At 53.4% G+C, this 27,162-nt stretch overlaps 13 protein-coding genes across 13 annotated transcripts; 3 read left to right on the top strand and 10 right to left on the bottom strand.

Moving 5' to 3' along the window:
- Positions 1-787: 787 nt before the first annotated feature.
- F5144DRAFT_536355 (uncharacterized protein) lies at positions 788-1,597 on the top strand (the record flags this gene model as incomplete). Its single annotated transcript, XM_066787056.1, has 1 exon — positions 788-1,597. One exon carries the CDS (start codon positions 788-790, stop codon positions 1,595-1,597), a length of 810 nt encoding a protein of 269 aa, XP_066641544.1.
- A 904-nt stretch (positions 1,598-2,501) lies between these two features.
- F5144DRAFT_604354 (uncharacterized protein) lies at positions 2,502-2,875 on the bottom strand (the record flags this gene model as incomplete). The annotated part of the gene is made up of 2 exons (XM_066791336.1): positions 2,502-2,521; positions 2,623-2,875. 2 exons carry the CDS (start codon positions 2,873-2,875, stop codon positions 2,502-2,504), a joined length of 273 nt encoding a protein of 90 aa, XP_066641545.1.
- Positions 2,876-4,949: 2,074 nt separating this feature from the next.
- F5144DRAFT_515252 (uncharacterized protein) lies at positions 4,950-6,426 on the bottom strand. The gene is made up of 2 exons (XM_066786607.1): positions 6,094-6,426; positions 4,950-6,034 (listed from the first exon to the last, which is right to left on the bottom strand). Exon 2 carries the CDS (start codon positions 6,016-6,018, stop codon positions 5,233-5,235), a length of 786 nt encoding a protein of 261 aa, XP_066641546.1. The 5' UTR covers positions 6,019-6,034; positions 6,094-6,426; the 3' UTR covers positions 4,950-5,232.
- On the bottom strand, positions 5,723-6,426 carry F5144DRAFT_578125 (uncharacterized protein). The gene is made up of 2 exons (XM_066789250.1): positions 6,094-6,426; positions 5,723-6,034 (listed from the first exon to the last, which is right to left on the bottom strand). Exon 1 carries the CDS (start codon positions 6,375-6,377, stop codon positions 6,135-6,137), a length of 243 nt encoding a protein of 80 aa, XP_066641547.1. The 5' UTR covers positions 6,378-6,426; the 3' UTR covers positions 5,723-6,034; positions 6,094-6,134.
- A 439-nt stretch (positions 6,427-6,865) lies between these two features.
- Positions 6,866-8,495, bottom strand: F5144DRAFT_654202 (S-adenosyl-L-methionine-dependent methyltransferase; the record flags this gene model as incomplete). Its single annotated transcript, XM_066793092.1, has 5 exons — positions 6,866-7,336; positions 7,411-7,614; positions 7,710-8,058; positions 8,139-8,233; positions 8,300-8,495. 5 exons carry the CDS (start codon positions 8,493-8,495, stop codon positions 7,305-7,307), a joined length of 876 nt encoding a protein of 291 aa, XP_066641548.1. The 3' UTR covers positions 6,866-7,304.
- A 527-nt stretch (positions 8,496-9,022) lies between these two features.
- Positions 9,023-9,757, top strand: F5144DRAFT_494420 (uncharacterized protein; the record flags this gene model as incomplete). Its single annotated transcript, XM_066786032.1, has 1 exon — positions 9,023-9,757. One exon carries the CDS (start codon positions 9,023-9,025, stop codon positions 9,755-9,757), a length of 735 nt encoding a protein of 244 aa, XP_066641549.1.
- Positions 9,758-10,049: 292 nt separating this feature from the next.
- F5144DRAFT_594238 (uncharacterized protein) lies at positions 10,050-11,557 on the bottom strand (the record flags this gene model as incomplete). Its single annotated transcript, XM_066790554.1, has 6 exons — positions 10,050-10,575; positions 10,662-10,843; positions 10,913-11,095; positions 11,205-11,220; positions 11,272-11,310; positions 11,343-11,557. The coding sequence occupies 6 exons, from the start codon at positions 11,555-11,557 to the stop codon at positions 10,050-10,052; spliced, it is 1,161 nt and encodes a 386-aa protein (XP_066641550.1).
- Positions 11,558-12,582: 1,025 nt separating this feature from the next.
- Positions 12,583-14,043, bottom strand: F5144DRAFT_298223 (Cyanovirin-N). The gene is made up of 6 exons (XM_066783859.1): positions 13,553-14,043; positions 13,351-13,478; positions 13,178-13,281; positions 13,075-13,125; positions 12,876-13,004; positions 12,583-12,809 (listed from the first exon to the last, which is right to left on the bottom strand). The coding sequence occupies exons 1-6, from the start codon at positions 13,712-13,714 to the stop codon at positions 12,790-12,792; spliced, it is 594 nt and encodes a 197-aa protein (XP_066641551.1). The 5' UTR covers positions 13,715-14,043; the 3' UTR covers positions 12,583-12,789.
- A 304-nt stretch (positions 14,044-14,347) lies between these two features.
- On the bottom strand, positions 14,348-16,959 carry F5144DRAFT_594239 (uncharacterized protein; the record flags this gene model as incomplete). The annotated part of the gene is made up of 2 exons (XM_066790555.1): positions 14,348-14,540; positions 14,684-16,959. 2 exons carry the CDS (start codon positions 16,957-16,959, stop codon positions 14,348-14,350), a joined length of 2,469 nt encoding a protein of 822 aa, XP_066641552.1.
- Positions 16,960-17,993: 1,034 nt separating this feature from the next.
- On the top strand, positions 17,994-18,845 carry F5144DRAFT_594241 (uncharacterized protein; the record flags this gene model as incomplete). Its single annotated transcript, XM_066790556.1, has 2 exons — positions 17,994-18,011; positions 18,096-18,845. 2 exons carry the CDS (start codon positions 17,994-17,996, stop codon positions 18,843-18,845), a joined length of 768 nt encoding a protein of 255 aa, XP_066641553.1.
- Positions 18,846-18,953: 108 nt separating this feature from the next.
- Positions 18,954-20,316, bottom strand: F5144DRAFT_549505 (sodium bile acid symporter family-domain-containing protein; the record flags this gene model as incomplete). Its single annotated transcript, XM_066787586.1, has 4 exons — positions 18,954-19,610; positions 19,679-19,765; positions 19,831-19,973; positions 20,034-20,316. The coding sequence occupies 4 exons, from the start codon at positions 20,314-20,316 to the stop codon at positions 18,954-18,956; spliced, it is 1,170 nt and encodes a 389-aa protein (XP_066641554.1).
- Positions 20,317-21,181: 865 nt separating this feature from the next.
- On the bottom strand, positions 21,182-23,271 carry F5144DRAFT_578139 (uncharacterized protein). The gene is made up of 3 exons (XM_066789251.1): positions 22,929-23,271; positions 21,852-22,847; positions 21,182-21,798 (listed from the first exon to the last, which is right to left on the bottom strand). The coding sequence occupies exons 2-3, from the start codon at positions 22,826-22,828 to the stop codon at positions 21,285-21,287; spliced, it is 1,491 nt and encodes a 496-aa protein (XP_066641555.1). The 5' UTR covers positions 22,829-22,847; positions 22,929-23,271; the 3' UTR covers positions 21,182-21,284.
- Positions 23,272-24,354: 1,083 nt separating this feature from the next.
- On the bottom strand, positions 24,355-26,074 carry F5144DRAFT_594244 (uncharacterized protein; the record flags this gene model as incomplete). The annotated part of the gene is made up of 4 exons (XM_066790557.1): positions 24,355-24,941; positions 25,764-25,797; positions 25,878-26,000; positions 26,033-26,074. The coding sequence occupies 4 exons, from the start codon at positions 26,072-26,074 to the stop codon at positions 24,355-24,357; spliced, it is 786 nt and encodes a 261-aa protein (XP_066641556.1).
- Positions 26,075-27,162: the final 1,088 nt, after the last annotated feature.

The following is a 27,162-nucleotide window of genomic DNA, read 5'->3' on the forward strand; positions in this document are numbered from 1 at the left end:
TGCCGCATCCCCTCTCGGGCAGTTTGGGGGCTCAGAGGGGCGACTTGGCGCAACGATCTATTGACCTCGCGCATCTTCCAAAGCAGGAGTTGAGTCTGCCTCTTTCAGACGCGCCGCAGCGCTTTCATGTGCAAGGGACGGAGGAGGCTCCAAAGTCGAAGGAGCAACTCCCTGCATGGAATGCCGGTGCGCGATGCTGAACAGGTGTTCCTTCAAATTCAGTTGCTGCAGTTGTTGGCCTTGTGCAACACATACTGTCAATTAACCGGTAAGCTGACCTGCTGCTGCATTTTAGTCGGCATATTCAAATAGAAGGCCCAACGCCACCTCCTCCTCTCCAATGTGCCAAAGAAGGGACGAACGCGACGATCTGGGAGACAATGGGGTGTTGAGAATCGACGAGCGAACTTCTGGAAGGAGGAAGAGAGGACAGGGGGGGCGGTTGAAGCTTGGGCCGCATGTGGACTTGCCATTCTGCTCTCATGAAAACGGCAGGCGGTGGGCTGTCACGTTGTTTTCTGGCCCTCGGTCGCTGATCGGCCGATTGCCCCGCCAAACTTCAAAGCCAGCGCAGGGGCCAGGGGTCTGTTGACTTTGTCACAAGAATCCCAGCATGACATCTCGCCCTTGATATCACCAATGATCGCGCGTCAGCGACACCCCAGGGCACCAAAGCAACATATTTACACGAGTCACATTTACAAATTGCTGTTCTAGCAGCTCCAGGAGCTCCCACCACGCGCCCTCCCTTCAAAATCCAACAGCCCCGGTTTAGGGTTTTGCAGTCATGGCGGGGCAGGACGGGGACGGCGGCGAGTGGAATCAGGTGAAGCGAAAAGGTGGCCGGTTACGCAACATACCAGCTCCCACCAACAATGTGGCGGACTCATTATTCGACGGCAGCCGGCCAAACCCCAAGCCGGACCTTTCTGTCAACGACCTCTGGAGCTACCACGAGTCAGTGACCCAAGACTCACAGACAACAGAGTGGTGGGATCAAATACGCCAACTTCTCGACTCCATCTTGAGCAAACCAGGCTGCCCGACCATCACCAGGGCTGTTTGTCTCGGGCCGGGTCCGTATGAGCCAAGCAATGGTAGCTCCATCGCAAGACGGACAGCCCACATGCAGACGGCCGCCTTCCGTTGTCTTGTTGATCGTTTGAGTAGGGGCCCATTCGACGTAGAGACAGAATCTCCAATTGCTGATCACCATGCAGAGTCTCAAAATGGCCTGGATATCCATTGCGTGGTCCAAGAACCCCGGTTTACAGAGACTGACAAGGAATTCTGCGCCAAACTCGGTGTCGAGGCTGTCGAGAGTCCAGCTGGTTTCTCTCTAGTTGACGAGAGCACGCTCTTGTTCGGCATCCACATGGAACTTGACATATATAACCAGGCTATGGTAGTACCGCCAGCAATATACGTCGGGGCCAGCCTAGAAGAGTGGGAGAAGGTTGTCGACCATGGCTCAGAAACCGAAGGCCCGCTTGCCGTCTACTGCAAGATGGACAAAACCTACGATAGATACCCTTTTCCCGATCTTGATTACATGTTCTCAAGCACGGTCATGTATTGTAAACGGGCTAAAACATGAATAGCATGTCTATCGTGGCTTCATCCGTCCATGGTTCAGCCACACTCTTGAAGCTCGCCCCTGCGCTGAGCTGGAATTGCTGGTCTCAACGTGGTTGCCACGTTCTTTAGAGAGGTGGCTACCTGGCCTTGGCTACCCTTGTGCGTGCGACCTACTCTTTACCTCTAGGGCACAGGTGATGGCCACCCACCCAGCTACGACACCAGATTATAAGCCACGCAGCGGGACGTTGTCGAACTTTCTTGGTTCGTTGACTCATTATGAACTCCATTTAAGGAATGCGCTGGCTATTCGGCAGGCACGGGGCTTGCCCCCACGCGTCTAACACCTTTGAGCTGCCAGTGGAAGAGCCCTCAAGGGCCAAGGGTTCGACTTGAACTGGGCGGCTCGGTACTAGGTATCAATCCGGGGTAGGGGCTGCCGTACTTCGAGGTTGGGCTAGGCGATGCTGGCGAGGCCGCCGGGAATGTGAAGTCCGTTGGCGGCCTGCCCCATGGTTCTGCGGTGATGATGTCTCTATTGGCAACAAGGGCAGGTTGGGGTTCTCTGAATCGCTTGGCCTGTAAATATTGGGTAGGTAGACAAGTGCTCTATTCCATCCATGTCATACAGATATGTTGATTCAGTAAGGTATGATTCGGTCAGGTAAGCTCCTTATGTTCACCCACTCCAGTCCACAGGAGACACTCAACATATCTGGTAAGCAGATTTACAACTCAACGCTTGATATTCCGATATCTAGGTACTAAGCACACGCCATAATCCCTCGCGGTGAAAAGACAAATGCTTTGCAAAGACTACCCATTATTAAAGTCCCGCTTTCCAAATCATGGCCACCGTCTACCGGTAGGCAGTTGCCAGAATTGAAGATGCCGTGAAATCTTAGCAACGTAGGTGAATCCTCCTACGCTGCACTAATGCCGTCTAGAGTACGTTGTCAGCCCCGACATCTTCAACCCGACACATCCCCGGAACCCAAAGAAAAAAGCAGGAAAGCACTTACGGCCTATGTATCCCGCTCCGACAGTTGCTGCATATGTCGTGCGCAACGGACGTCTTCTCAAGGCAGTTGCAGATGCACAGACACGTATAGCGGCCCGGTTCGCTGTCTCTTCCCTTAGACGAGGCGCCTTTCTTGTCCCGGTCCCTGTCCCGGTCTCTGTCCTTCCCCCCGCCCCTGTCCTTGTCCCTGTGCCTGCTGTTGCTTGAGTCGGTGCTCTTGCCCTTGTCCTTGTGCTTGGAGTCGGATTTCTTGTCCTTTGATTTGGAATTGGTCATGTTGGCGGCGAAGGCTTAGTTTCTGTGGATTTGGTTGTTGAGGTTGTGATTTAACAGTGCAGAGCGGAGAGCCACGAGCTGCAGATCGGAGCTTCTCTTTTTGCTTTAAGCCGGGTGATATTGGGGGAAGGGGCGAGCTGTCAACAGCTTTCCACACTCGGCATGGGGTGGTTAGTCTCGGCTGTGATACTGGGGGATTGTACGCCTTAATTGCAAGTTGGAGGCTTCATTCTTATCAAGATTACCAGGGGCAATGGGAAACTTTATACTTGTTGAAACCGTGGGGGTACAATAAGCTGCCTACCTTGTTGTCCTCTACACACAAGCCACATGGCTCCCCTGAACCCAAGTTTGACCACTTGGCTGATTGCTGTGTTACCCATCTGCAAACTCCCCAGTGGGTATGACAGGCCGGTAGCTGTGAATGAGGTCTCGTGATTAAGCTTGGCTTGGCTCGTAGAACTCAAAAGGGGTTTGCTTATGTGGTGGGAATTGTGTAACAAGCAACGTCAAATCTAAAAACCACTTCCAGCACATTTTACGCCAAGTACCCATGCCGTTTGGATACCTTGACTGAAGCAGGCTACTGCTTATATCGGGTGGCATGTCCATCTCAATGTCACCAATATCCCATACCGCCTACCTCAGCCTGAAACGCTGAAAGGGTTGCTAGATAGCATAATTGTATTGGCGGGGAATAGTTAAAGTACCTAGCATTGCCTTGATCCTGTCACTGGCAACCTAAATGTATCCACGGAAACCAAGCCGCCTTGTTGATAGCGCGTTATTGTTTACCCATTGTCCTTCCGCTCATAATACCCTCAACTGCGGTATCTGATTACATGTACTCTCTGGGCAAGGGCGTCTCATACATCTTTCCTTGGTGCTCCCCATCCCCGCATTCGTTACAAGAGCAGTGCTCCCAATTGACGGTCTCGGGGCAATCGCACTCCCTGCACCAGCATTTATATTCCAGGAGTTTGGTGCCCTTAGCCTTCTTCTTTTGCTTGCTCTTATTCCTCTGAGTGGATTCGCCCTTGTCCTGCTTGTTTCCATCGTATTTGTTCTCATATTTGTTAGATTCCTTGCCACTGCTGTTGCTTTTATCCCTGGCAGTTCTGCTTCTCGAGCTAGATTTGTGCCTTGATTTCCTGTCAGAGGCGTCCATCCTTGTTCCTTGTTTCTCGTCTTCTTTTCAAATTTTATTCGTCGTTCTGGTGGCTGGTGAGGTTCTGGGATCGTGTAAGAGTTGAAGTAACAGGTTGGGGATAGTTCAAATTTGATACTCTTCGGTGGGAAATCTGGCTTGGCTTCAATGGAGGACGACGAAGCACGCTTTTATGCTTGGTTTAACTATTGGGTATCCCCAGTGCCATCAAAGGGAGTCTCTCCTTTGTTAACTCCTCGTGACAGTTACTTAAACCACGCGCCATGCCCAACTCTAACGTTTCTGTAGAAAAGCTGCATCGATCTATTTTACCAAGTTTGTGAGATATGCCTCTCGACGAACTGAATCAAGTCTTTCATGGTAGAGATACCTTACCCTTCCCATGTTACCAGCTTAACGGGAAGCGGTTCCCTGTTTTGTAGCGATAATGATCATCACCTGCGAGCATTCCCAGAGATTCAACAAGGGTTGTGTGGATAACGTAGAAAGGGTCTGGTGACTTTTTCGCAGTGTCTCTCACAGTCTCGTGACCATTTGCGACATCCTCATCAGATCCTACGGAACTCCTAGCAATGCAATGGACACTATATCTGACTGGGCCTTTGCTATGTATCAGCAACCACGTTGCTTTTCATTGCTAAAAGAATGGTCCGCCAACACGGCACGGACGGGAATGCGGAGCGATGAATATCATGTATGTACCTATTTGATCTGGGTAGAGATCTGGGTTCACCCCGCGTGTCGCATAGAAGACCAACCACAGGAGAGGCAAGATAAGAGATGGCTTACGGGTGTTGGTACTTACGACCAGCTCTCCATGGAAGCTAAATTCCCTGGAACGCAGTTCCACTGCAGGCAAAAGACGATTCCTCCCTTTGAACCGGGGGGCTGAACGCAATAATTTGACCATGGTGTTCTGCAGCCTATATCTAGGTATCAGGAAAAAGGCAGTCGGAGTGAAACTCGTATCAATTCCCCCTTGGGATTCCCAACGGTCTTGCAACAACATAATATCGCCCCCCCTAACAAGTTAAGGAGAGGCGAACATCGCGTTCTTTCCAACACCCTCCTCTACCTATCTGTAGTGCTGTCGAGTATCCTACTAAGGGATTCTCTCAGCGGGCCATGAACACATGCATTCAATCCGAAGCAAACTGTTGTTGGTTATCAACGTCCGCTGTCGTCGTAATCACCGCCATTGATTGTAATAACCACCGTTGTCATCATCGTCGTCGTCTCCCGACGTTTCTCCGTCATTGTTGTCACTGTAGTCATCGCTGTCACCGTCACCACCGTCATCGTCATCGTTATCGCTGTCATTGCCCTCGCTGTCGTTATAGCTCGACGGTTCTCCGTCGTCCACATACACGGGCGAACTCGATACCGATGCCTTCGGCCAGTCGACAGTCCAATCTCCAGACCGCTCGACCCAAATCCGGCCGTACGCTGCAGGCACAATGGAGCCACGGTTGGTAGCGATCCATGAGTCGTCAGGGCCGGTGCAGAACAGGGCGGCCTGCGATCCGTCCTCGTTCTTAACGAGGAGCTGGACAGTGCGACCACCCACCATACCGGCGTAGCCGCTGAGCTGCGTGTACCGATCGATCCAGTCCTTGTGGACGACGCGGTGGAAGCTGCCGTTGGGGATCCTGATGGAGGCGCTGTTGATCTCCTCGTTGGCTTGGCGGGCAGCCCGCGTGATGTCCGCAATCTCCGCCGCCTTTCTCGACCCCACAACGCTGGTGGCCGAAGCAAGCGCTGCCCAGTTCTTGAGGCACAAGGCGAGCTCTGAGATCGACTTGATCCAGCCCCCGGCCTTGATCCCACGCATGGCGACCCCGAGTTCGCCGACCCCGACAGCTATCAAAGCGGCGTCGACAGCGATGTCGACGATGGCCCAGTGGAGGTTGGGCGAAGCAAGGACATAAATGTCCTTGCCGCTATTGTTGGCAACATGGACTTGATAGTTCGCCATGGCGGACCAGTTTGCGCTTTGCCATGGTTATTAACAACTTGAAAAGGGGAAGATGCACGGGAAGGAATAACACACCCGAAGTTTTCGATAGGAGTTATTGACACACCGAGTTAAGGTTAAGTACCTAGGTACGTAGGCGCTGCGGCTTGGGAATGTGCGGAGGTTATATCGGATGAGATTTCCAAGGTGGTTCTTGGAAGTGCTTCTTGTAACACGTTGAGAGACCTACCATGTGTCTTTAAATAAATGGCATCGGCACCATGGATATGTATCCTGTCAAATACAGAGTGAATATGCGCCCATGCGGCACGAAGCAGGAAAAGAAAAGGCAGTCCTGGGCCATTGTGCAGTCGAGGCATTGGGCCGCAACTCCAAATGTTCCGTCAGGCATATCCTGGCCCATATCACTCCTGGCCGTCAAGAAAGACGCTTTCAGTTCCAATTCGTGCCAACCTACCGCGCTTGCCCGTTTACCGGTCTACCTACCGCCAACCTAAACAAATTGTCGCCTGACGCCACCTGCACGTTGGGCCTGAACTACATCTTTGGTGGCGTTAACATCGGGCATCATCATACCCAAAACCCCCCTCAGCATCAGCATATAGCATCTTTCGTCACCCTGCAGCTTTGATTCATTGACATTTGTGCATTCTTCATTCGCGCTCGTGGTGATCACCATGCATGCAACCTGACGCATAACCCCAAGTCACACTCGCCGACAAGACCTGCTGGGCCAACAGGCTCGGCTCCCTTGCTCACTAAACTTTTGCGCCGTAAGAAACCGTTTGTGACAAATACCTACTCTCAAAGCCAGGTTTGGATTACCTTTCTTAGCCGCGCTTTCCACGATTCGACGCGCACGCGATGTGCCGTGTCCATCGGCATTTCCGAGGAGTCCACGCATCTCCAATGCGAGAAGGCGGGTTCATGGCTTAGAACGGGGAGGCTAAAGCACCAGGCCGGAGAGTGAATTCATGCCGGTGCATCTCACCAATGGATGACGGTTTTTGGGATATCACGGCGCCTTCAAGCTATGCTACTAAGATACCATGTCGTGATCCATGACCCCCAGGAGTCGACCACGATATGCGACCTACGAGCCTTTAGGAAAGGGGTTCGCGAAGGTCCATTCACCCTGGCTAGACTGGATACTTCCATGATTGCTGATCGACCGGGGAGAGAACAAGGACGTAGCATATGTGTACGTTTTGTGAGCAGGGCGGTCGATAGCTCAAGAAAGCACAACCTGCTTATCCCCCAATAACCCCTCGTCTCCGTTCGCCTGGTCAGTTCTTGACCGCGAAAATCTTATAGGAGCCTATAGAAATCAAGAGTTAACCAGGACCCTCGACTAGACTCGCACTCAACTTGTTCAAACACCGCCTTACTTACCAACATATTCATTCAGGTCGGTCTTCTCGGGTACCGCACCGGCCGGAACAGCACCTCCACTGCCAGTACTAGCAGCAGGCACAGTGCCGGCGCCATCACGGCCGGTCCCCGTACCCGGGGTACAACAACTCCCCTTCCTCTCCCCATCCTCCCCCGTCTCCAAGTAAACATTGAGATCGGCCCCGGTATCAACAATCATGACCTCTACCACGCGTAGTCAGCCACTCCCTTCCCACCACCACCGACTCAACACAACAAAAAAGAAAGGGGGGAATATAAAAAGAAAAAGAAAAACTCACCACCAAACCCCACCCCCTCCAACCACCCCTCATACTCCCGCACCTCACTCGCCCCGGCAACACAACCCACATACATCGCCACATCCCTCACCAACCTCTCCGGCAGGGGCCGCTTCGCCAAGATATCTGAAACAGCAACGCGGCCACCCGGCTTCAGCAGGCGGTACATCTCGCGGAACACGGCGGGCTTGTCGGCGGGCGGCACCAGGTTGATCACACAGTTGGAGATGATGCAGTCGGCGGTTGCGGCGGGGAGCGGGACGGAGGTGATGTTGGCGTGGAGGAAGGTGATGTGCGGGGTGGGCGTGGGTTGGGTGGATTGGATGCGGTGGGCGCGGGTGAGCATGTCCTGGGTTAAGGGCTGTTAATTTGATGGATCGGGGTGGGAGGAGGAGAGTAAGAGGGGAGGTAGGGAGGATGATGTCGTACTTCGTTCATGTCGACGCCGATGGCGCGGCCTGAAGGACCAACTTTGCCTGCGGCCAGGAAAACGTCGAAGCCCGCGCCGCTGCCGAGGTCGATAACTGTTTCGCCCTGGTTGGGGGTTAGGAAGATAGGTAGGTACATTACACCCGGTTACAAAGGCTGACTGGCCTCTTTCAAACTGGCAATGGCCAAAGGATTGCCGCAGCTCAGGCCGAGGTTGGCATCCTCGGGGATGTTGGCAAGCTCGTCGGCGCTGTAACCAAAGGACTTGGCCACGGCCTCGCCATACTTGACGCTGGTGGTGCGTGATGCTGAGCTGTAATGCTCGCGAACTTGGTCGTAGATCTTGGATGAGTCCATATTCAAGGGCGTGTTTTGTAGGTCGAGGAAGTAGTTGGCGTATGGTAGAAAAGTGATGCCTAGGTACCTAGTGCTGGATTTCTGATTAGTGGGAGGGGGAGGGAACCTAAGACGCAGCCAGATGACTGTACTCGGAGGGGTCATATATACTCAGTTTCGGTTCAGATAAGCCCTGTGGCAAACTCGTGTACCACAGTTACGAGTAGTCTGTGAGGGTCCGCAGTTGTAACCCGTATAAGCCAGTCGTTTCTCGGTTAAGGGCTTAAACTCCCACGCATGTCGTCGGGTACTTGCCTTATTGGGATATTATGTAATGGAATCAACCCCTCGAACTAACTGAAAGCGGAATAAATTCGGTATGTCATCGAAACTTATCCCTTTCAAAGTTCCAGATTCATACATGCATGGCAGGCATCGCATCAACAACTCAGTTCAAGCTGGCGCTTCAAAACGGTGAATCCGTCCAACACACATCCAAGCCACACCAAACCCGCGTTTATCCATTTACCCCCGCCCAACCTGATAACATGGACACCGGAATCTACCGAATTCACAAATTCTCATCCAAACCTCCGGGTCACGACGCCGCTCGCCAACGTGAAAACCAGCGGCGACACCGAGCGAGAGTGAAAGGCCGGATTGCCGAGCTTGAAGAGTTGCTCTCCGCTAGCCAAAATAGACTCGATGACGCACTGAAGCGGATTGAGACCCTGACTGCCGAAGTTCACCAGCTACAGCATGGTCCTAGCCCAAGCTCAACACCATCGACACAAACCACCCAACAGCCGCCGTTGCTTGAGCCAGAAACCTACCCCGAGCTTGAGCCCTTTGATGAGACAGTGAACGGCGAGATAGCGGGACAGACACTCATGGATTCCGATGCCACCCTTACTCCGCCCACACCCACCTATCCGGAAACAAGGCCGACGACCCCGGAGCCAAGCCCCTTTGTCACTCAAGAACCGCCAACCCCCAACCCGCAACTTCTCTCTGAACTGCCAGCAAGCAACGTGCCCCTATCTGGCTTCGAGGATTCGAACGACGACTGCGCCCTCTTGCCACCCCCAAGCCCTGGCGAGTCCACGATTCTCTGCCGCGAAGCCTACTCCATCATCAAAGACCGCAGCCCGCCAGAATTTGACCTGTCCACTGCTGCAGAGTGGTTGCTGCCGGGGTTCCGGTGCGCTGTCGTCCCAGGGACTGGATGCCGTGTTCAAACGCACATCTTGTTTGCTTTTGTCGACCACATAACTCCGATGTAAATCTGGTTGGGCAAGGCCGTTAGGGTCAATCGGATTACAGCCATGTCCGGATAGATGACGGTTTGAAGTCGATTGCCAGTTTGCGTTCTTCAATAGCTACTGGTATTTCAATTTCGCAATCGAAATTCAGAACACCAACACGTTTCATATTGGTCGCACCAGGCGAGAATGTCTTTCCCGCGAACAGTCCAATATCTTCCAAGCTCCCAACTTGATCACATCATGCCCAAGCACAAGGTTTAACCGCCCAACGTCTCCTCCCCTCTCTCAACAACAGCAGCAACCCACCCATCTAAACATAGATGTAGCACAACGGCGAGCCCCCAAGGGTATCCAAAACATCCCTAATCGGAACCGCCGGCCCCAGCTTTCCCACATCAAGCAGATCATCAACCGTCCCCTCGCGGCTCGGCGGGTTATTACGGAAGGTCACAGTCCCATTAACCTTGCGGGCCTCATCCGGATGCAGAAGCTGCCAGATCCAGTACAGGCGATCGACCATGGCGTGGTGCAGGTAAAAGGCCGGGTCATTGAGCGACGTGAAGACGTCGGAGCCGTCGCCGCCCATGGCGTAGTGGCCGGCGCCGTGGATGCGGAGCGTGCCGTAGGGGCCTTGTAGTTCGTCTTGGAAGTGCCCGACGGTGGCGGATGCGGGGCCCATGGTGAGGTTGAGCAGGTTGGCGGCGGTGAAGGTGGATGTGGATGCCGCGGTGGTGAGGTCGCGGCGCTGGCAGCGCGGGTTGAGATGCTTGACGTCGGTGAAGACGGGGGTGTAGCCTTGCATGGCGGGCTGGACGGGGCCGATGTTGATGGTGTAGCTGCCGATGGGGATTGCAGGTTTAGATTGCCGTTGTTTGAAGTTGGAGACTGGGGGCGTAGGGAGGGTTAGAACAGAGGAACGTACCCGACAAAAGGACCCGACTTCACGCATCCGCCACCCTCTCCTGACGGCAGCCAGACCCGTCCAGCGCCGACGACACTGCCGTTGTGCGCAAAGTACTCGCCATCGCCGCCTAGGCTGGTGTCACTACCGTCAAATACTGGCGACTTGGACAGGTCGTCCTGGTATTTGAACCAATTCCAGTACTATGATGGGGATTAGCGACGTTGTGGTTTTGATGCGCATCCCAAGCAAATGGCTGAGATGGAACCTACTGGTAGATAGCCAGTATAGCCACAGTAGTTGCGCAGCTTCTGCTCCCAAAGCCAGATCAGGTAGCGGTGCCACGTAAGGAAGTTGGCCGTGCCGTGGATGAAGTTGGTCTGGTTCATGTGCACGGCGACGAAGTCATCGAAGTGGTTCTGCGCTGCCGAGAAGTCCGGATCGACCGACGGCAACTTCCACAAGCATTTTACTGCGCTAATGTAGTCCTTTTTCTGGTTTCTGGGCATATGCTCCCTAGTTCGATGGGAACAGAGCTAATGTCAGCGTGCCATGGGCAACAACAGCACTGGCAGGCACTCTGTGGGATATCTGCGTTTGGCCTGCCGGACCTGACAGCAAACAACGGGACCGCCCTAACAAGACGTCCGTCCCGAGACGGTAGATGACGCTGAATGAAAAGGATAAAGGGGGCAGATGTACCAGTCTTTGCGGACAGCAGCGTTGGCGAGCGTACATGTTTGGCCTCCATGTCCGGGCGGGGAGCCAGGAGCTGTCTTGTTTGTCTCGTGTAGCTTGGCTTCAACCCTCCTCTGTAAATCCTGGAGAATCGCCGCAGCATTATCCGGACGGGCCGTGACGGTGAGGGTCGCACCGAACAAAAAAAAACCAATGGCGGACACTAGCGAGAAATGCATATCTGGTAAGGTACCTAGGTAAGTATTAAGTTGAAAGCGGCGCGACAGACTGAAAATGTCAAACCAGCATGAACAGGACACGAACTCAGTCTTCACCCAGACCACAAACGTCCATAATTAACGCACCTCCAAATGGGGGATGGGTACCGTTGCCGAGTCTGACACCCGAGCGGCCGGTGCTCCTCATTCTCCCGTCGCTTGGCCGGGTCATATTGGCTGGGCTCACGACGCAGTGCAGGTATTTTTAGTACCTATACTTACCTAGGTAGTTTGGTACATGCACATGTGTGCAACCCATCCTTCCCCATCGGTGATAGTTCAAACCACAGGTAGATTCCAGCTGAAAACTGGTCGCCGCAGCGCTGACCGCCATAAAGTCCTGGCAAGCCGACCACAACGGAAAGGCTATAGCGGCCACGTCAGTTGTCGTCATTCAGATTTGATGCTGGCACCAGATGTGCGGTTCCTCGTCGCCAAATGATGTACATACCAGAGCAATTGGACTGACGCGAAGTTCCGTTGCATCGCCTTGGTGTACCCCAATCTCTCCGAGGATGGAGATACCTAGGTATTTTATTGCTGCGATATTTTGTTGGAAGACCAACAGCCACGATTTCAAAGTTATTGCACATATGATGAGAGCTTACAACAATAATTTGAGGTGCTCATAAGCCATTCAGAAGTGATTAATTGATCTCTGGTTCTATCTTTTTCTCCTCTCAGAGCTCTTGAGAGCAGGTGGCTTTATCCTAAATCTCTCCTTTGTCTCCTTAAGTTAACCCGTGGTTATCCGGATCTTTGTGGTGCCAGATGCCATGAATCCGTTTCCGGTACCTGTCCGTTTCCGGGTGTCATGACCGTTTCCGGTGCCATGACTTTCCAACATATTTTCCGCCTTGGGTAACAGCGACATCCTTTGTCTTCCGCCGTCCACTACCTCCTACCAATTGTCATCGAGAATACCTACATGATGCAAGAGGTCAATACACACTGCCGATCTGGGCACACGAAGACAGTGTATTGGGGCTTGTAGTATTGTGTATTCTGTGTCTGGTTCCTGACATCTAGGTGTCCATCACTCAACCCCTAATGACCTGCCACCAACTTGCCACTCGTTGCCCCTGAACTGCCAACCATCACCACCTTCCTCGTTGCGCGCTCCTCACTTGGCCCTGCGTGGCCAGCTCCATGTCCCTGCACTGCAAACTCCCTGCCCTGACTGCATGGGCAATTCAGCAGAGAGTATAACAGGCTACAGATGACAGACATTAGCAAACGTAAAGCACTGAATACATTTAAGGATAGGGAAAGTTCGTACCGGCAATGTGACCAGCCGTGGCTCCGGGCTCATTCTGAGGAACGGACTGAAGGCAGTACTCCAAGCTTCTGACGCAAGTGTCGGTATTGCAGCAAATGGAAGCCCCATCGCAGCAGCCCACTTGTGCAGCTATTTGCAACATATCAGCTTCAGGCTCTGCGAATTCACAATAATGCGGTCGGGATGAGATGTGCCCTACATCGATGGCCAAAACACCACATGTAACCATCGTCATTGCCAATGAAGGGATCTTTATCACGTTAGCAGCTGTTTTGAGGAGTAGAGTATATCCTTGAACTTACCCAAATCAATGGAAGTGGTCTTTTTGCCAGACGCGGATTGACAGTCGCACTTCATTGATGACCCCGTGATATAGCAATGACTGCAGCTACCACCATAGCCGCCACTGTGCACTTGTTAGTTCCTGTCTGGAACGGTATAAATTCTGCGAGAGGGTAGAGGAGGCCTGTCATACCCTTCCCGAGCGACAAGTTGCCCGTTATCATTTGCAATGCAGAGATTCAAATCTTCATTCGTCAGACGCTCTCCGCCGTCATTCTGGCGGCAATGGGCATAGAGGTAGTGGGTGTTGGAAATTTCAAGCTAAAGTAAATAATTAAACACCGCTGACGTTACAAAAAAGAAGAAAGAATTTGAAACAGGGGAGCAATACGTACCTTGTTGCAAGACCGAATAAATCCTCCACCAAGTACCAAGGTGATTGGAGTGAGAAGCGGGATGATTGTTGAAAATCTCATGGTGAATGCCCGTGGCGGAGGAGATTGATGGAGGGACGAAGGATACAAATGTTGTCGATGTTGGAGAAGAGACCAAACCATGGGTGCGAGGGATTGCTTTATTTATACACAATTTACAAGTTGACACTTGTGATTCCCAGCCGCCATCAATGCTTGTATGATGATCGTCCGCGCACCTCGCGGTTGACGGCAACCTCACCGCCGGTGCTGAGAGCGGTTCCGCCGGTGTCATCTCGGCAGCTTGCCTACCGAACAGTGAACTATCGTCTTGTCCAAACTTGGGTATCGCCCAATGGGCGGTGCTTGCACTCATTTAGGTGGAGAAGCTTACACCGAACTATGAGTTTCGGGGATAGGGAAAGCTCAGGTAGGTTTTGGAGGATACGCATGTCAGCGCGTATGTTGCAGTTTTGGGGTCTAGCCTCCAGGGGTGCCCGCGTATCCCACAACAGGTGTGCGTACTTGGGAGGCTAAGCTGAGGATTGCAATTTACACGTGATTTTGGAATGCGCATATCCGTAACAGCCACAGTAAGGAACAATGCAGATACGCACTTCTTTCTCCCTACTAGAATTGTGAAAGTGCCAATGATTAAGGTACTTAGGTATCGTCTCCCCCTGGCCAGTAGCGGCCCCCGCTACGCACTTCTCCCGGTCAATTGACGCAATACGGCGTTGAAAAGTTTGCGCGTTGATAGGAGGAGCACGAGTGGCCTCATTTTGTGGTCGAGGCTTTCCTTCCGCGACGCGCATCAAGGTCGGTAGGCCGGGGCGTACATGTCGGGGCTACAGCCTCGTCCAGTTCGACGTTCGTCAGCTCGCTCAGGTTAACGAGCGCCGGGGCCGGTACTCGCAGCGCGAGCACGCCAGGGGGTGGCTTTTTGCCCCAGAGTGACCAGCCCTGGACCCTATTGGGCGGATATGGAAAATTTATAGCCAAAATATTAAATCAAAAAAAATGAACTAGACCACATGGCCAAGCAGTTTCCCAACATGCTGGTCCCGACTCCCCCCTGATGTCCCCAAGCCAGTTGGCAGAGCATCACCAAACCACTTCGAAACGCACTCGACGACGGACTGCAGTTCCTTCGTGAAGTCGTCTTTCCCTTGCTTCCACACTATCAAACCGCGCTTCCTCTTCCGGCCTTGGCCGTTCGGGCTCACCAAGCCGAGAGGCTGGCGATGGCGCAGCTCTGCCCGTTCAAAGTCGATAACCATAAGAGTCCCGCTGGCTGCGTCGTATAACATGTTGCGAAGCTCCGCATCGCGGTGGAGAACTTGCAGCCGATGAAGTTCGGAATAGGCCCTGCTTGCCAAATTTATGGCGAGTGATTTGTTAACCCCGTCGATGCATTTGGACAGCGGGCGCCCGGCCCAGCTAAGCAGCAGGAAGTAGTCAAATTCGCAGCCATCAAGGTAGTATGGCAGATCCAGATATATCAAGCCAAGACACACGGGGACGTGTTTTCCCTGTATCTGGCGCGCTTGGTCGTAAACATCCTTTTCATGCGAGAGACGCCCGAAGTGTCCGGCCTCTACGCCTTTTGCAACAAGGGTATATCCATGAGCCGAGAGTCGAAGCTTGAAGAGTGACCCGATGGCCCCAAACACGTACAATGGGGTAGAATCTGCATCAGGCCCGCGGTCTTCGGCCAGCTGAGTTCGAAGGGAACGCAGGAAATCCACATGGTTAATGTGTTTCGATCCGTGGCTCCTGGCGTTGGGGCAGGACTGGTCTATTGGTGCCCCAGATACTATCCCGAGTAGGCATTGATGCGTGCAGTACGGCTGGTCTTGTATTCCTCGCTGCATCGCCCCGCTGTGTCCCCCTTCTCCTCTCTCACCTGGGCGGCGACTGTTGCCGGAACCAGGGCCAGAAGCCGCAGCCCTCTGTCCCGAACGAGTAAGGCGATCCACACTAGGAGAAGGGGGAACATCTTGTTCGTCGTCATCGTCTCTATCACGGACTCTGGTGTCGATCGGGGAGCAGTGCGCGCGGGTCCGGATCGGTGAGCGTGTGAAGCCCTGCCAACGCTGTGCTTTGTATGGGGTATGGCGAGTTTTATCCCTGCGGACCGTGTCGGGGATTTTTCTCCACTCATCATCGTACTCTACGGCCCAGGTATCAAGCCCCGCGGCAGCGTCGGACCAAGACAATGGAGGAGGGTGCGCACGGAGAGCTTGGAGGATGAAGGCGAAGACTTGTGCGACAGCTGTACGGTGAAGCCTGTTCTCGTCGTCGTCGAGAACGTCTTGATTTGGCACACACACGTAGTAGTACACGGTGGCCGGGTCATCGGCGATATGTAAAGAGACGAAGGCCTCCCCTGTACAAACGTAGCCGTACTGAATGCACTTCCCAACCATGTAAGAGAAGAGTTGGGTGACGACGGCAGTAGCAAGAACCTTCGATGGGAATGCCTTGTCCTTGCTGTTCTGGTTGATCACGTCTCGGTCCGGTTGGATTTCGGATACTAGGCCGGTCACCACTTCATCCTGGCTCAGTTTGTGTGGCGGCTTGTATTCGATTGCTGCCGCGGGGATCCTGACGCCATCCGATAATCTGTAAATGCAGAACTGGTCCGCCAGGTTGCCCTTTCCTTTCACGATACGGCGGCGTTTGTGGGCCGGTCCGCGCGGTGCGAGCGCAGCCTCCCCTACACTATCCCCGGAGAAGGGTGCGGGTTCCGAAGGTCCAGAGAGATTGCTATCGGCGGGAGTGCCAAGATTTGTGTGGCTCTCAAACGTGATGGTTCCACGCAGGCCAACGCTGGCCCGGAGAACCGGGCTTTCGTATACCGCATCAACTAGCTTTTGCACCGCATTCTCCACGGTGTCGCGCTCGTAATACCGGAGGCCGTGTTCGCTACTGATGGGTTGGATGACAGACTGCACGTAATCCAACTGGTGTTGGGATGGAAACGGATGTTGTTGGGAGCCGAGGGACGGCTCAACAGATAGTCGATTCCAGATTTCCTCCTGCCTTGCGGGAAAGTCATCCCACGGGAGGATTCGGCGGGGGTACAGTCGACCGACAGGATTGGTGGGTTCGCCCTGTGTTGTCAAGGAAGGGTCGGTAACTACCTTAATCGCAAGGTTAAGAGTGTGACAAGCCTCGAGATAAGGCTCTAGTTGCAGTGGCTGCGCGACTTCTTCTGCTTCTTCGCGTCGGCCTTGTTCCTCCAATGCACGGCTCTCGGCTTCTTCGCGTCGACGTTGCTCCTCTTCGCGTCGGGCTTGCTCCTCCGTTGCACGGCTTTCAGCATCTTCGCGGCGGCGTTGTTCTTCTTCCAGAGCCCGCCGCAATCTCGCAATTTCTTCCTCCATCGCGAAATAAGGCAGCCCTCTGAAACGATTGTTGTCCCGTGGCTGATGGTTGAGGAGTCAGGACTCTTGGCGATCGCGCTCCCCCGCGGTCGACAACCAACACCTGCTGGCCAAAAAAAGCTAGACTCAAGAAAAAGAAAGAAATTAAGAAGTTCTAAACATGGCAAAAACAACGAGCAAAAAAAAAAGTAAAAATAAGTGACGAGGAGAAAAAGTAAATGGGATAAAGAGAGTATTTATCACGGGTGGAATCGCCGTGGTAGGGGATCTCTGGTATATTGTGTGGTTGCACGAGCAACCGAATGTAGGAGGCGCGGCGCGCCCAGGGAAAACCCTGTCTGTGTGGGCCGCGCACAGACCACACTAGCAGGACCCCACTACCAGGGGTCCTGCCCTGCAACCCTGACCCTGACTAACTACAACCCTAACCCGTATATGGAACGGGCTGTGCCCGTGACAGTATTTTTAGGCTTTTCAATAGCTTTCATTCCGTTGCTATATTCGAGGTCTGGTCGATGTCTCTCCACCTTGGCTCCGCCCTTTTTTGTAACTCGGTAGCTTATCACGTGGCTAATCCAACCACAGCAATCGTGAATTGGTACTGCAAGGTAGCAAGGGATTTGGGAACCAATTACTGTGATCCTACGTTTACCTGTTTGATAACAGCGAAGCCGTAAAATGTTTATATCGTTGATTGACCATGCCGGCACCTTCTTTTGCCTTCGACTCACTGCTGAGGTAGCTTTCCCAAGTTAAAAAGCCCATGATCGACTTGAGGCTTCAAGTTGCTAGCCACCGAGTCCGAAAAGGGATTAGGTTACGAGCATTCCATGATTCCATGATTGGTCATTGATGTGCCCGGTGTGGGGCCCGCGGCAAGCGCCGTCGACCCCCGTGGTTCGGCGGAAGGGGCGACTCAGGTTTGCCGGCTGAGAATTGAACTCCGGTCAGGACTGGGAGGAAAGAGGATACCTTACCTTGCGTTTTGCATTGTTCACAGCCCAACCGCTCTTATCGCGTTTCTTTCTGCACCAATGACACCCAGAGAAAAAGTGAGATTCCCATCATTTTTTCTACGGTCCATGCACTAATGTCCATGTTACATTCGCTAACTGCATACGATTTGCGATCTTCAGAAGCAGCAAGATCCTTCCCCAGATCCCTCTTCCGCCGCAGCAAGGATACGGAACAATCAGAGGCGGTCTAGAGCACGCCACCGCGAATTCGTCGACGAGCTAAAAGCCAAAGTTCGCGAGTATGAGCGCCAAGGGGTTCAAGCCACGCTGGACATGCGCCAAGCAGCTCGCAAAGTTGCGCTTGAAAATTCGCGATTAAGGTCCCTCCTTGCCTCCCGTGGGGTTACGGACGAGGAGATCAGGCACTACCTAGCGCAATTTGAGGACCGCGCGTCAGTGGGCTTGCCAACTGCAGCCTCGACACCGCAAACAGACGCGTCACCCCGGCTGCCAGTCGGGTCGGACTCAGGCTTGTCGTCATCTGACCGCAGCGTGCCCGATGTTGAACCGGCTTCCGGGCTAAACACGCTTGCCGTTGCTGCGGATACCAGTGCCCGGCAAACATGTTGCGGGCCTACCACGCAGTGTACTCTCGACGAAGGGCGGGCCGTTCAGAGTCCTGCAGTAAAGCTTTCCCCACAGGACAACCCAGCCTCGCCATCACCCAGTCCAAATACGCCCAACACGACAACCAATTCACACCTAGAAATGTCGTGTACCGCTGCTGCCCACATCATGGCCAACATGTATAGGCATGGAAGCAGCGAGCTTGCGAGGGAAGCCCTGGGATGCTCTGGGCCTGAGGAATGTTATGTCAAAAATACCCTGGTTTTTCAACTGCTCGATAGAGCAGAAAGGGGTGAACAATAGCAAAAATGCCGGGTATTATTTAGGTATCTTGGCATCAGTGTTTCAATAATTGCTTCCCAAAATTACACGACAAGAAATAGAAACAAAACACCAACCCGTGCTAATCTCTCAATCCGACCACCTCCACTTGTTCCCAATCCACTTAACAACATATACCAAAAAGATCAACAGCGGCACTTCAATCAACGGTCCGACCGTGGCCGCCAAAGCCTGGTCACTTTGCGGCCCGTATGTGGCGACTGCGACGGCAATGGCCAGCTCGAAATTGTTGCTGGCGGCTGTGAAGCTCTGTGTCGCACTGAGCTTGTATCCGAAGCCCGCCCTTCGTGATGCCCAAAGCGTGACAAAAAAGACCACGACAAAGTAGACAACCAAAGGAGCGGCGACGCGGACGACAGAGACGATTTGGTGCACGACCTGGCGACCCTGCGAGGCGAAGAGGACGATGATGGTATACAGAAGGCCGATCAGCGACCAGGGCGCCAAGTACTTCATGAAGACGTTCATGAACCATTCGTGGCCAGCAATCGCTCGCACGGCGAAACGGGTAACGAGGGCCGCGCCGAAGGGGATGCCGAGGAAGACGCCCACGCTGGTGGCGACGACCGAGTACGACACGTCAAGAGTGCCGGACTCGCGGCTGATGACGCGGATGTAAAGGAGGGCAAGGGGCGCAAAAAGCACCATCTGGAGGATCGAGTTGACAGCGACCAGGATGGCGCAGTATTCCGTGTCGCCGCCCGCCAGGCTTGTCCAGATCAAAACCTAGTCGCAATCTGTTAGAACGGTTACTCTAACTTGAGAAAGGGCAACGGATAAAGGTGGGCACATACCATGGCAATACATCTTCCTAGGCCAACGAGGATCAAGCCAACGCGGAGCTCACCCTTGTCGGGCAGGAATGCCCAAGCAAGCCCAAGCTGGGACGGTGTTAGTTACCTAGGAAAGTTGAGGACATAATTGTGAGTGTGGCGGGTGTACATACCATGAGAAGGGGCGCCACAATCCAATTGACAAACACGCTGAAGCCGATTTGCTTCCAGATGCCTCTGTGCGAGAAGATTTGGTGCAATACCTCATACTGCACTTTACAGAGAATCGGGTACATCATCACCAGCAGCCCGACCGCTACAACAGCCACCTGTTAGGGAGAAGCCAGCCCAAGAGGGCGGGAGACATAAGACATACCGATCGGGATGGACACGTCGGCAAACTTGCCCTTCTGCAACGCCGGACCAACTTCAGGCACGAAATTGCCCAGCAAGACTCCGAGGACCATGGCGAGCAGGATCCACACCGCCAGAAAGCGGTCGAGCCAACCCAGGGATTTGAAGGCAGAGACTTTCTTTGTGGGGCTTGCGGCCTCCTGTATGCCTTGTTTCTCTACGTCGCCGGACGATCGAGAAGCTGGTGAGTCTGTTGCTGTGTTTGCCGGCAGCACGGCCGGGCCGTCGATGGGTTGATTCGCCATTCTTGGATGATTGTTGTCAATGTCTGGTGTCACGTGTGTGTCGGCAATGCACTTGTGGTGATTTAGGTGGCCGAATGTCGGGAGAAATGAGAAGAATGTATGGAGGGAGATGGGATGTGACCGATATATATATCCGGTCAATCGTAACATCAGCTTCCTGTTCCTGGAGAGAAGACTCTAGGTCCAGTTATGTGATGGAACTTTTGGAAGGCAATCGTGGATGTGCTCAAAAAAGTTGCCCCACTAGATCTCGCTAATTATGGCCAATCACCAGGGGGCAGTGACATGCATTGCCTTTTTGGGCTCAAACTTTCAACTGCTTCAGAGGTCTTGGGAGCAATCCAATGTTCATGCAGTAAACATTTTCCGCATTTTTATTCTCATTTCTTTTTTATTTTTATTTTCCCCACATAAATTCGAGCTCGAGTTGATCTCTTTGCTTCGTTAATGCTTTAATGTACTGTTGCTACATACGGAAACGGCGTCCTTCCGATATTTAAATAGAGCCGCTCCTCTCAGTCCTCTCCAACGTCTCTAGGTACCGAGGTATCTTAATGATACTATCGATATTCTTTCTCCTATATCCCCTTCGCTTGGTCCTCCGCCTCCTCATCTCTTTTCCCCTACCCCTACTGAAATACCTAAGATCGTCCGTCACATTCAGGGGTAACCGACCCCTAACCCTCCTCTGGGACTGAGCCTCTGAGGACCCTTGCCCTCGAGGGAATGTTGACAGGGCATGGGGTTAACGTATCGTTGAAACGCAGTTGCCCTTGTCATATTGGTGGAGAGCGGCAGTTGATCATGTGGCGATTTACTAACCTTGAGAAAATCACATGTTAGGTATATATGTAGGTATCTGTTGATGGAAGTACAATGTCATTTGACTCATTTCTGAACGGGCTCAATAAAACTAGCGAATCCAAAAGCTACCTACCTACCCGGCACGGCCATAAGATACCAGGTATTTACTTCCTCTGAGCCCCAATGGCCAAAACCTTGAATCCTCCAGGGCACAATCGCTGGAAGACCTCCTCGGGGTCATACTTGGCCGCAACGCCCTGCATCAACCTGATATTCTCCTCTCCATACGTCGCCATTGGGTCCTGTGTCTTGTTGGCGTAGTTGAGGTAGCGCCACTCCAGCAAGCCTCCCTCAATCCCGCGCGAAAACTCTTCCACTGAATCCACCCACGTCTTGACCTTCTCGTAAGCAAAAGCCTCCTGCTCGTTGGTCATAACCATGGATATGGCGTGGAACAGGATGCCGTTGTGTTGTTGCCGCTCGACGCCCATGACGTTCCTGCCCGCTGCCACGCTGTTCTGGATGGCGACGGTGGGCAAGTGCTGGAAGATGCACTTTGTGATAAACTCCTGTCCGGGGATGAAGGCGGTGAGGTCGGCCACCAGCTGGTCGTGCAGGGCCGAGGCATATGTTAGGATGCGCGCGTCGTTTTTGAGGGTCAGGGTGAACCAGATTTCGCTAGGTCACGGTTAGCGGGGGACCATGGAACAATCTTAGCACGCCAAACTTACCGCATCATGCCCGGGACCTTGGCCTCACGCACCAAGGCGGGGAGGGACGTCATCTTGGCCGTGTTCCGAATCTGAGGCTGTGCGAGCCACTGATCATAGGCAGCTGGCTTCTCAACGCCGGCGACATTGACGAATAGGCTCGACACCACAACATCCTTGAACTCGGGGGTGTGCGTGATGATCGCCGTGAGGTCGCTGTCCGCATCGTTGACCACATTGTCGGCGAACGACACCACCGATTCGATGGCGGCGGGAATCGCCTGTCTCGGCATCACAGCCATGCCGCCCCAGACCTTTGCGCAGGGGATGGTCACCATGGTAAACTTGGTCACAACGCCAAAGTTGTTGGAACCCCCCTTGAGACACCGAAACAGGTCCGGATGGCTCTCCCGATCGACGTTGACGGTACGGCCGTCGGCGAGCACCACCTCATACGCCAGCACGTTATCACACGCAAAGCCATGCCGACTCGTGAAGAAGGTAACACCGCCGCCGAGCAGCAGTCCCCCGACACCGACATCGCCTTCGCGCGCACCGCTCACGGCACGGCCATACTTGTGCAGCTCATCATAGACATCCTGCCACAAGCAACCCGCTCCAAAGGTGACCGTCTCGGAGGCGATATCATACACGACAGTGCTCAGCTGACCAAGGTCAATGGTCACGCCGCCGTCGATGTTGTTCGAGAACGCAAAGCCGTGGCCGCCGGAACGCACAGCGAAGGGCTGCTTGGCCTGCACCAGCGCCTGCACGGCGGCAGAAACGTCTTGGGCGGAGCTGGGCCGGAAGATGGCGGCCGGCTGGACTTGCCCGCTGCTCAGGGACCAGTAGGACTCCTGGCGAGCGGCGTAGCCGGCCTCGCCGGGGAGCAGGAGTTGGGGTTGGAGGCCTGCAGTCGGGGCTGGATTGGGAAGGTTGAGGGGCTCGAGGCGCTCGGGGGAAAGCGGTGCGGCTCTTGGTGCGACGACGGCAGTCATGTTGTTGGGTCGAGGATCTCTGAGGTTTCTGGCTAATGTATCAAGTGGGCTTTTTATGAAGAGTGTTTGGGAGAGTTTGTGTAAGGTAATGAGCACATACTTTGGAAGCAGGTGCTTATTTATACACGACTCATGCCACCACTTTGTCCTTGTTCGGCCCCCGGTTGAGTCGGCTCAGAAGCTGCCATCACACACGTATCCTAGCCCGCAAGTGATGCCATACCTGCTTCTCTTCCGGGCTCATAGCGACCAGATTGGCGCTGGAGAGGAGACGGAGCAGGTGTGTTGGCACGGGCTTTCGAGACATGATCTTCATACAAAATGCTTCGTTTGTTTGAATCTCCCCGATGGTAACCACATCCGAGCTAGGCCGTGCGTCTTATCGGCAGTAGCTTTACGGATGTGGTTGAAGGCCAGACCAGCCGGTCAACCATTGGGTGATCACGCGGGGTTTGATGCGGGCTGCAATATGTTCAGCTGGCTCGAGCTCTTGGCGAGCTGAAGAAGATCCTCTCAGAGGGGTCCCTGGAACGTCGATCACTACGTCACCAGAAGGTGCACGAGCAACGTAGGTACACTTCTCCGAGGACCGCGTGATACTTGGTAGAGAGATTCACTTGTTCTCCTTGGGTATATCGCGGCGGATCTATCTCCGGAGGGAAATGGGAATAGTTCATGTTATCAAGTACGAGAGGCGAAGCGCCAATATCCGTCCGTCGACCAACAAGTCCACCAGCTTGAGGCTTTGCATTACACTCGTGCCATATCATTTTTTTAAAAGTTTTTCTTACCGCTCACGCCTTTATGCTCTTATCCTCGCTACTTCCGTAAGGTAACCATCGCAATCTTCTGTAAGAACCCCCCGCCGCTGCATCAAGGACTCGGGTTTCAGGACTTGAACTCAGCACCTCTGGCCTCACGGATCTGGAGAGAACCGAGTGTCTTCGCCGGCTTGATGATATCAAACGAAAGGCCAAACTCTATCTATAACACTCCACGTAGTGCAGATACTGGAGAAAGCAGTCTGACCGGCGACCTGTCGCGAGCATGACCGCCACAGAAGAAGCAGCGCCGCGTCTGCGAGCATCCCAAGCCACTGATTTGGGATAAAACACTAACTAACGAGGAACGAATCGTGATGGGAAAATCACAATCCTAGAAACATCCAATCAAGAGTGGATCGTCTTGGGAACAAGACGATCCGAGGAAAGGATCGCGAGGAACGCTTTTCGATCCAAACGATCCAAGGGGTCGGGGGATGCGGTAGACATGAATTATAATGGGTGAGACGCGGATTTTAACACAACGTTTTGGTTTGCCCTGCCCGCCTATTAATTGCCAAGGGAAAACCGTTGTTTACACCGTGGAATGTCTCTCAGCTTGTTGCTCCAGGTGTAGTCAGTTATCTACCGACGTTAAAACCGCCTTAACGGCAAGGGAACAACCCAGCCGCCCACAGCTGATACCCCTCCAAGCTCAAATGCGCATGATCCACCAACATGAAATGTTCCATCTTCACCCCCAGTTCAGATGAACACCCTGGTCACATTCACCGCCGCGCAGTCCGGCGTCTCCGGCTCGGCACCATCTCCCAGCGCCCACACCAAACTCTGATACTGGTACCCCGAGAAGTAGGTGAAGCATGCAAACCACCGGTAGTACGTCGAGGTCTGCCCCGAGGTCGGCGGGCTCGTCTTGTAGTTCACGTAGCCCTGCACGCCCAGGCGCTCCTCGGCGTCGAACGAAAGCGTCTGGCCGCTATACCCCGGCTGGAGCAGCGGGAGCGCGAAATTGGTGATGGGGTCGTAGAAGAAATGGAGAGCCGACGGGATCGGCGGGGTCGCAGGCAGTTGGTAGCTAAGGACGCCTGGGGCGCCGGGGGCCGGGCCGGGGGACACGGTGTTGGCGGAGGAGTTGAAGCGGAACGTCGCGGGCGCGAGGGGATTGGGGCTGGAGACGGAGCCGCCCCCGGAGAGGCAGAGTTGCTCGATGGCGGCGCCGGTGTGGCAGGCTGAGAGGGTTTGGCCGTCGACTTTGGCGTCGTCCGAGGAGAGGACGAGGTTGAACGGCTTCGATTCAACGTCGAATTGAGCACTCCCAAGGGCCGCGAAGGCTAGAGTGGTGGATAATGTGAGTTTCATGATGAAAAGGGGTATTAGGTAATGTATGGACTGTTAGTTCTAGGGGAGTGACTGAAGACTAGAGTCGAAAAGACGAAGTCAAGGCTCGGCGTTCCCTCTTATAAGTGTTTAATGAGGGCTCCACGACGCTAGAGATAGAGGGTCGCAATATCACCGCTGATCTACCCCGTAGATGACGTAGCATCTCGTATTTTTTAAAGGGTTGCAGTCGCTCATGTAGGAGCCGGAACTTTGCCGCTGCCAGTGGGAGGGCCATGGCGAGGTACCTTCTACCCATGTTAACTCCGTCCTAGTGCTATTGAGCCGGAAGCTTAAAATTCACTGCCAATCATCAGTCCCGCCCGCCATGGAAAGTCCGGGTAGCAAGCGGTCCAGAGCTACATCTCGTATCCATTTTGAGAGCCTTGCAGCTGCTCGGGAGGGTAATCCTTCCCGACCGGGTAGATGTAGGTGGTATTTGCCACTTTTTTCGTGCTCCCAACATGAAAGCATGACGCTAATTGGAAATCACGATGAATAAGGCCACCTACAGATGGAGGGTTGAAGTTGAACTGTTTGGTAATTACGAAGATAGGTAGGTACATGTAGCTTTCAACATAGACCTGGTAGTGAGATCTGCTAAATCATGTAAAGGCGGCGATTGACGCCAGAAAGAGACATGGTTCCGAGGTATTCTAGTAGATATCACATGTGACATAATCAAAAAGATACCTACAGTCGATGGTAATGTTCTGCGCAAAGCGTCCAGTCACCCTTCATCACGAACCTACGCGTAACCCTAAACTCAACGTAACATTCCGGCCTTACTAGAAGGAATCGAAGGTCCCACTGATGATCGAAAGCAGGCGCAGCAAACGGACCTAGTATGATACCAGCAACTACAGATTCAGGAGAGCCTTGTTGAAGACCGGAGGATCGGGGATAAGTCTTTGTACCGTGTCGATGTTGGTTTCCACCGAGGCTTTCGAATCCGTCACGACGTTCGTGAAATCGGCCGCGTCACCGACACCGCCATTCCCTATCACCGGAATCTCCACGTTAGCCCTCGTCTCAAAACCACCACTTCAGGCAGAAGAAAAATCCCAAGAACACAAGACAAAAGCATGCCAACTCACCAACTAGATCCAATCGCCACGTTATATCATGTAGATTATACATCCTCTCTATCTTCTCCTGCCTCTCCTTCTACTCATTCACCGGCCGGATCCGCAAACATTGCACGACCGGCTCCTAGGTGAGCGCATGGCCCAACACCAGCCCGAGCCCCCCCAGGGTTTCAAGGTTTAGGTATAGCACCTTGAGGCAGAGCGTATCGTGTGGGCCGAGCTCCGCGGGGCGCCTGTAGCGGCGGCGACTATACACATCGTTCAAGTAATTGCAGAAGCCTCTAGGTTGGTCGGTGAAGCACCAGGTGAGACGGACGACGTTACCGTGCCGGTGCGGTTCGGCTTTAATAAACGGGGAGGAGCTGCGCTGTCCGACGGCTTGGATACCTATGCTCGTAGAATGGTTCATGTCGTTCGACTTGGAGATGCTCGGTTAGAAGATGCCTTGTGTTCTGTGCTAGATGGTGAGGGCCAGCTCTGGTGTGGAGAGATTAGTCGTAATCGACTTGAGGGGCGCGCAAGATCTAACATAGGTGTACCTTCCAATTTCCACACTATCTAGAGGAGTGTGAGATCTCCAATGATTCCCAGATGGCCGGAATGGTTAATATTGTAAATAGTATTGCCAGATCACAATAGACGTGCAGAGTTTCCAGTCGTACCTCCTGCGGCACCCTCTCCTACGCCACCCTCAGGGTATCAGTCACCTTTGCTCTATTTTCTTCGTTGTTACAAAGAAACATAGGCTTGAAAAGTCATTGTATAGGATTGCCTTCATTTTCTTCCAAACGTGTGCAATAGGTTTCAAATCCGGGTTGTAGAGGGGGTTGTCCCGGACCCAAATGCTGTTCGTTTCCAACCATTTTTTTGTCTTCTTTCCCGTATGGACTTTCACATTATCCTGGAGAGAAAAAGCGACTGGTCGGTAGAATGTAGCCAGGCCTTCCTCTAAAGCCCAATTATAATTGTTTTTGTTTTAACCGAGTTGTAGTTGTTGCAATGTGCGTGATGGCTATGCGGGTGGATGCTAAGATGTCAAGCGAACTTCCAATTCTCAAAAAGCTTGCCCCACGAGATCTTGCGAACC

This window comes from Chaetomium tenue (genome assembly GCF_020726465.1).
Source record: "Chaetomium tenue strain MPI-SDFR-AT-0079 chromosome Unknown F5144scaffold_5, whole genome shotgun sequence".
Lineage (NCBI taxonomy): Eukaryota > Fungi > Ascomycota > Sordariomycetes > Sordariales > Chaetomiaceae > Chaetomium > Chaetomium tenue.

Bases quoted from the DNA above. Each gene is read 5' to 3' on its own strand.
- F5144DRAFT_578139 (XM_066789251.1), bottom strand. From the start codon at position 22,828: ATGACTGCCGTCGTCGCACCAAGAGCCGCACCGCTTTCCCCCGAGCGC. The intron at 21,799-21,851 runs GTAAGTTTGGCG...ACCGTGACCTAG, and splicing joins AAGGTCCCGGGCATGATGCG to CGAAATCTGGTTCACCCTGA.
- F5144DRAFT_298223 (XM_066783859.1), bottom strand. From the start codon at position 13,714: ATGGTTTGGTCTCTTCTCCAACATCGACAACATTTGTATCCTTCGTCC. The intron at 13,282-13,350 runs GTATGACAGGCC...ACAAGTGCACAG, and splicing joins CAACTTGTCGCTCGGGAAGG to TGGCGGCTATGGTGGTAGCT. The intron at 13,005-13,074 runs GTAGGGCACATC...TGTTGCAAATAG, and splicing joins GTGGTGTTTTGGCCATCGAT to CTGCACAAGTGGGCTGCTGC.
- F5144DRAFT_515252 (XM_066786607.1), bottom strand. From the start codon at position 6,018: ATGGCGAACTATCAAGTCCATGTTGCCAACAATAGCGGCAAGGACATT.
- F5144DRAFT_578125 (XM_066789250.1), bottom strand. From the start codon at position 6,377: ATGCCTCGACTGCACAATGGCCCAGGACTGCCTTTTCTTTTCCTGCTT.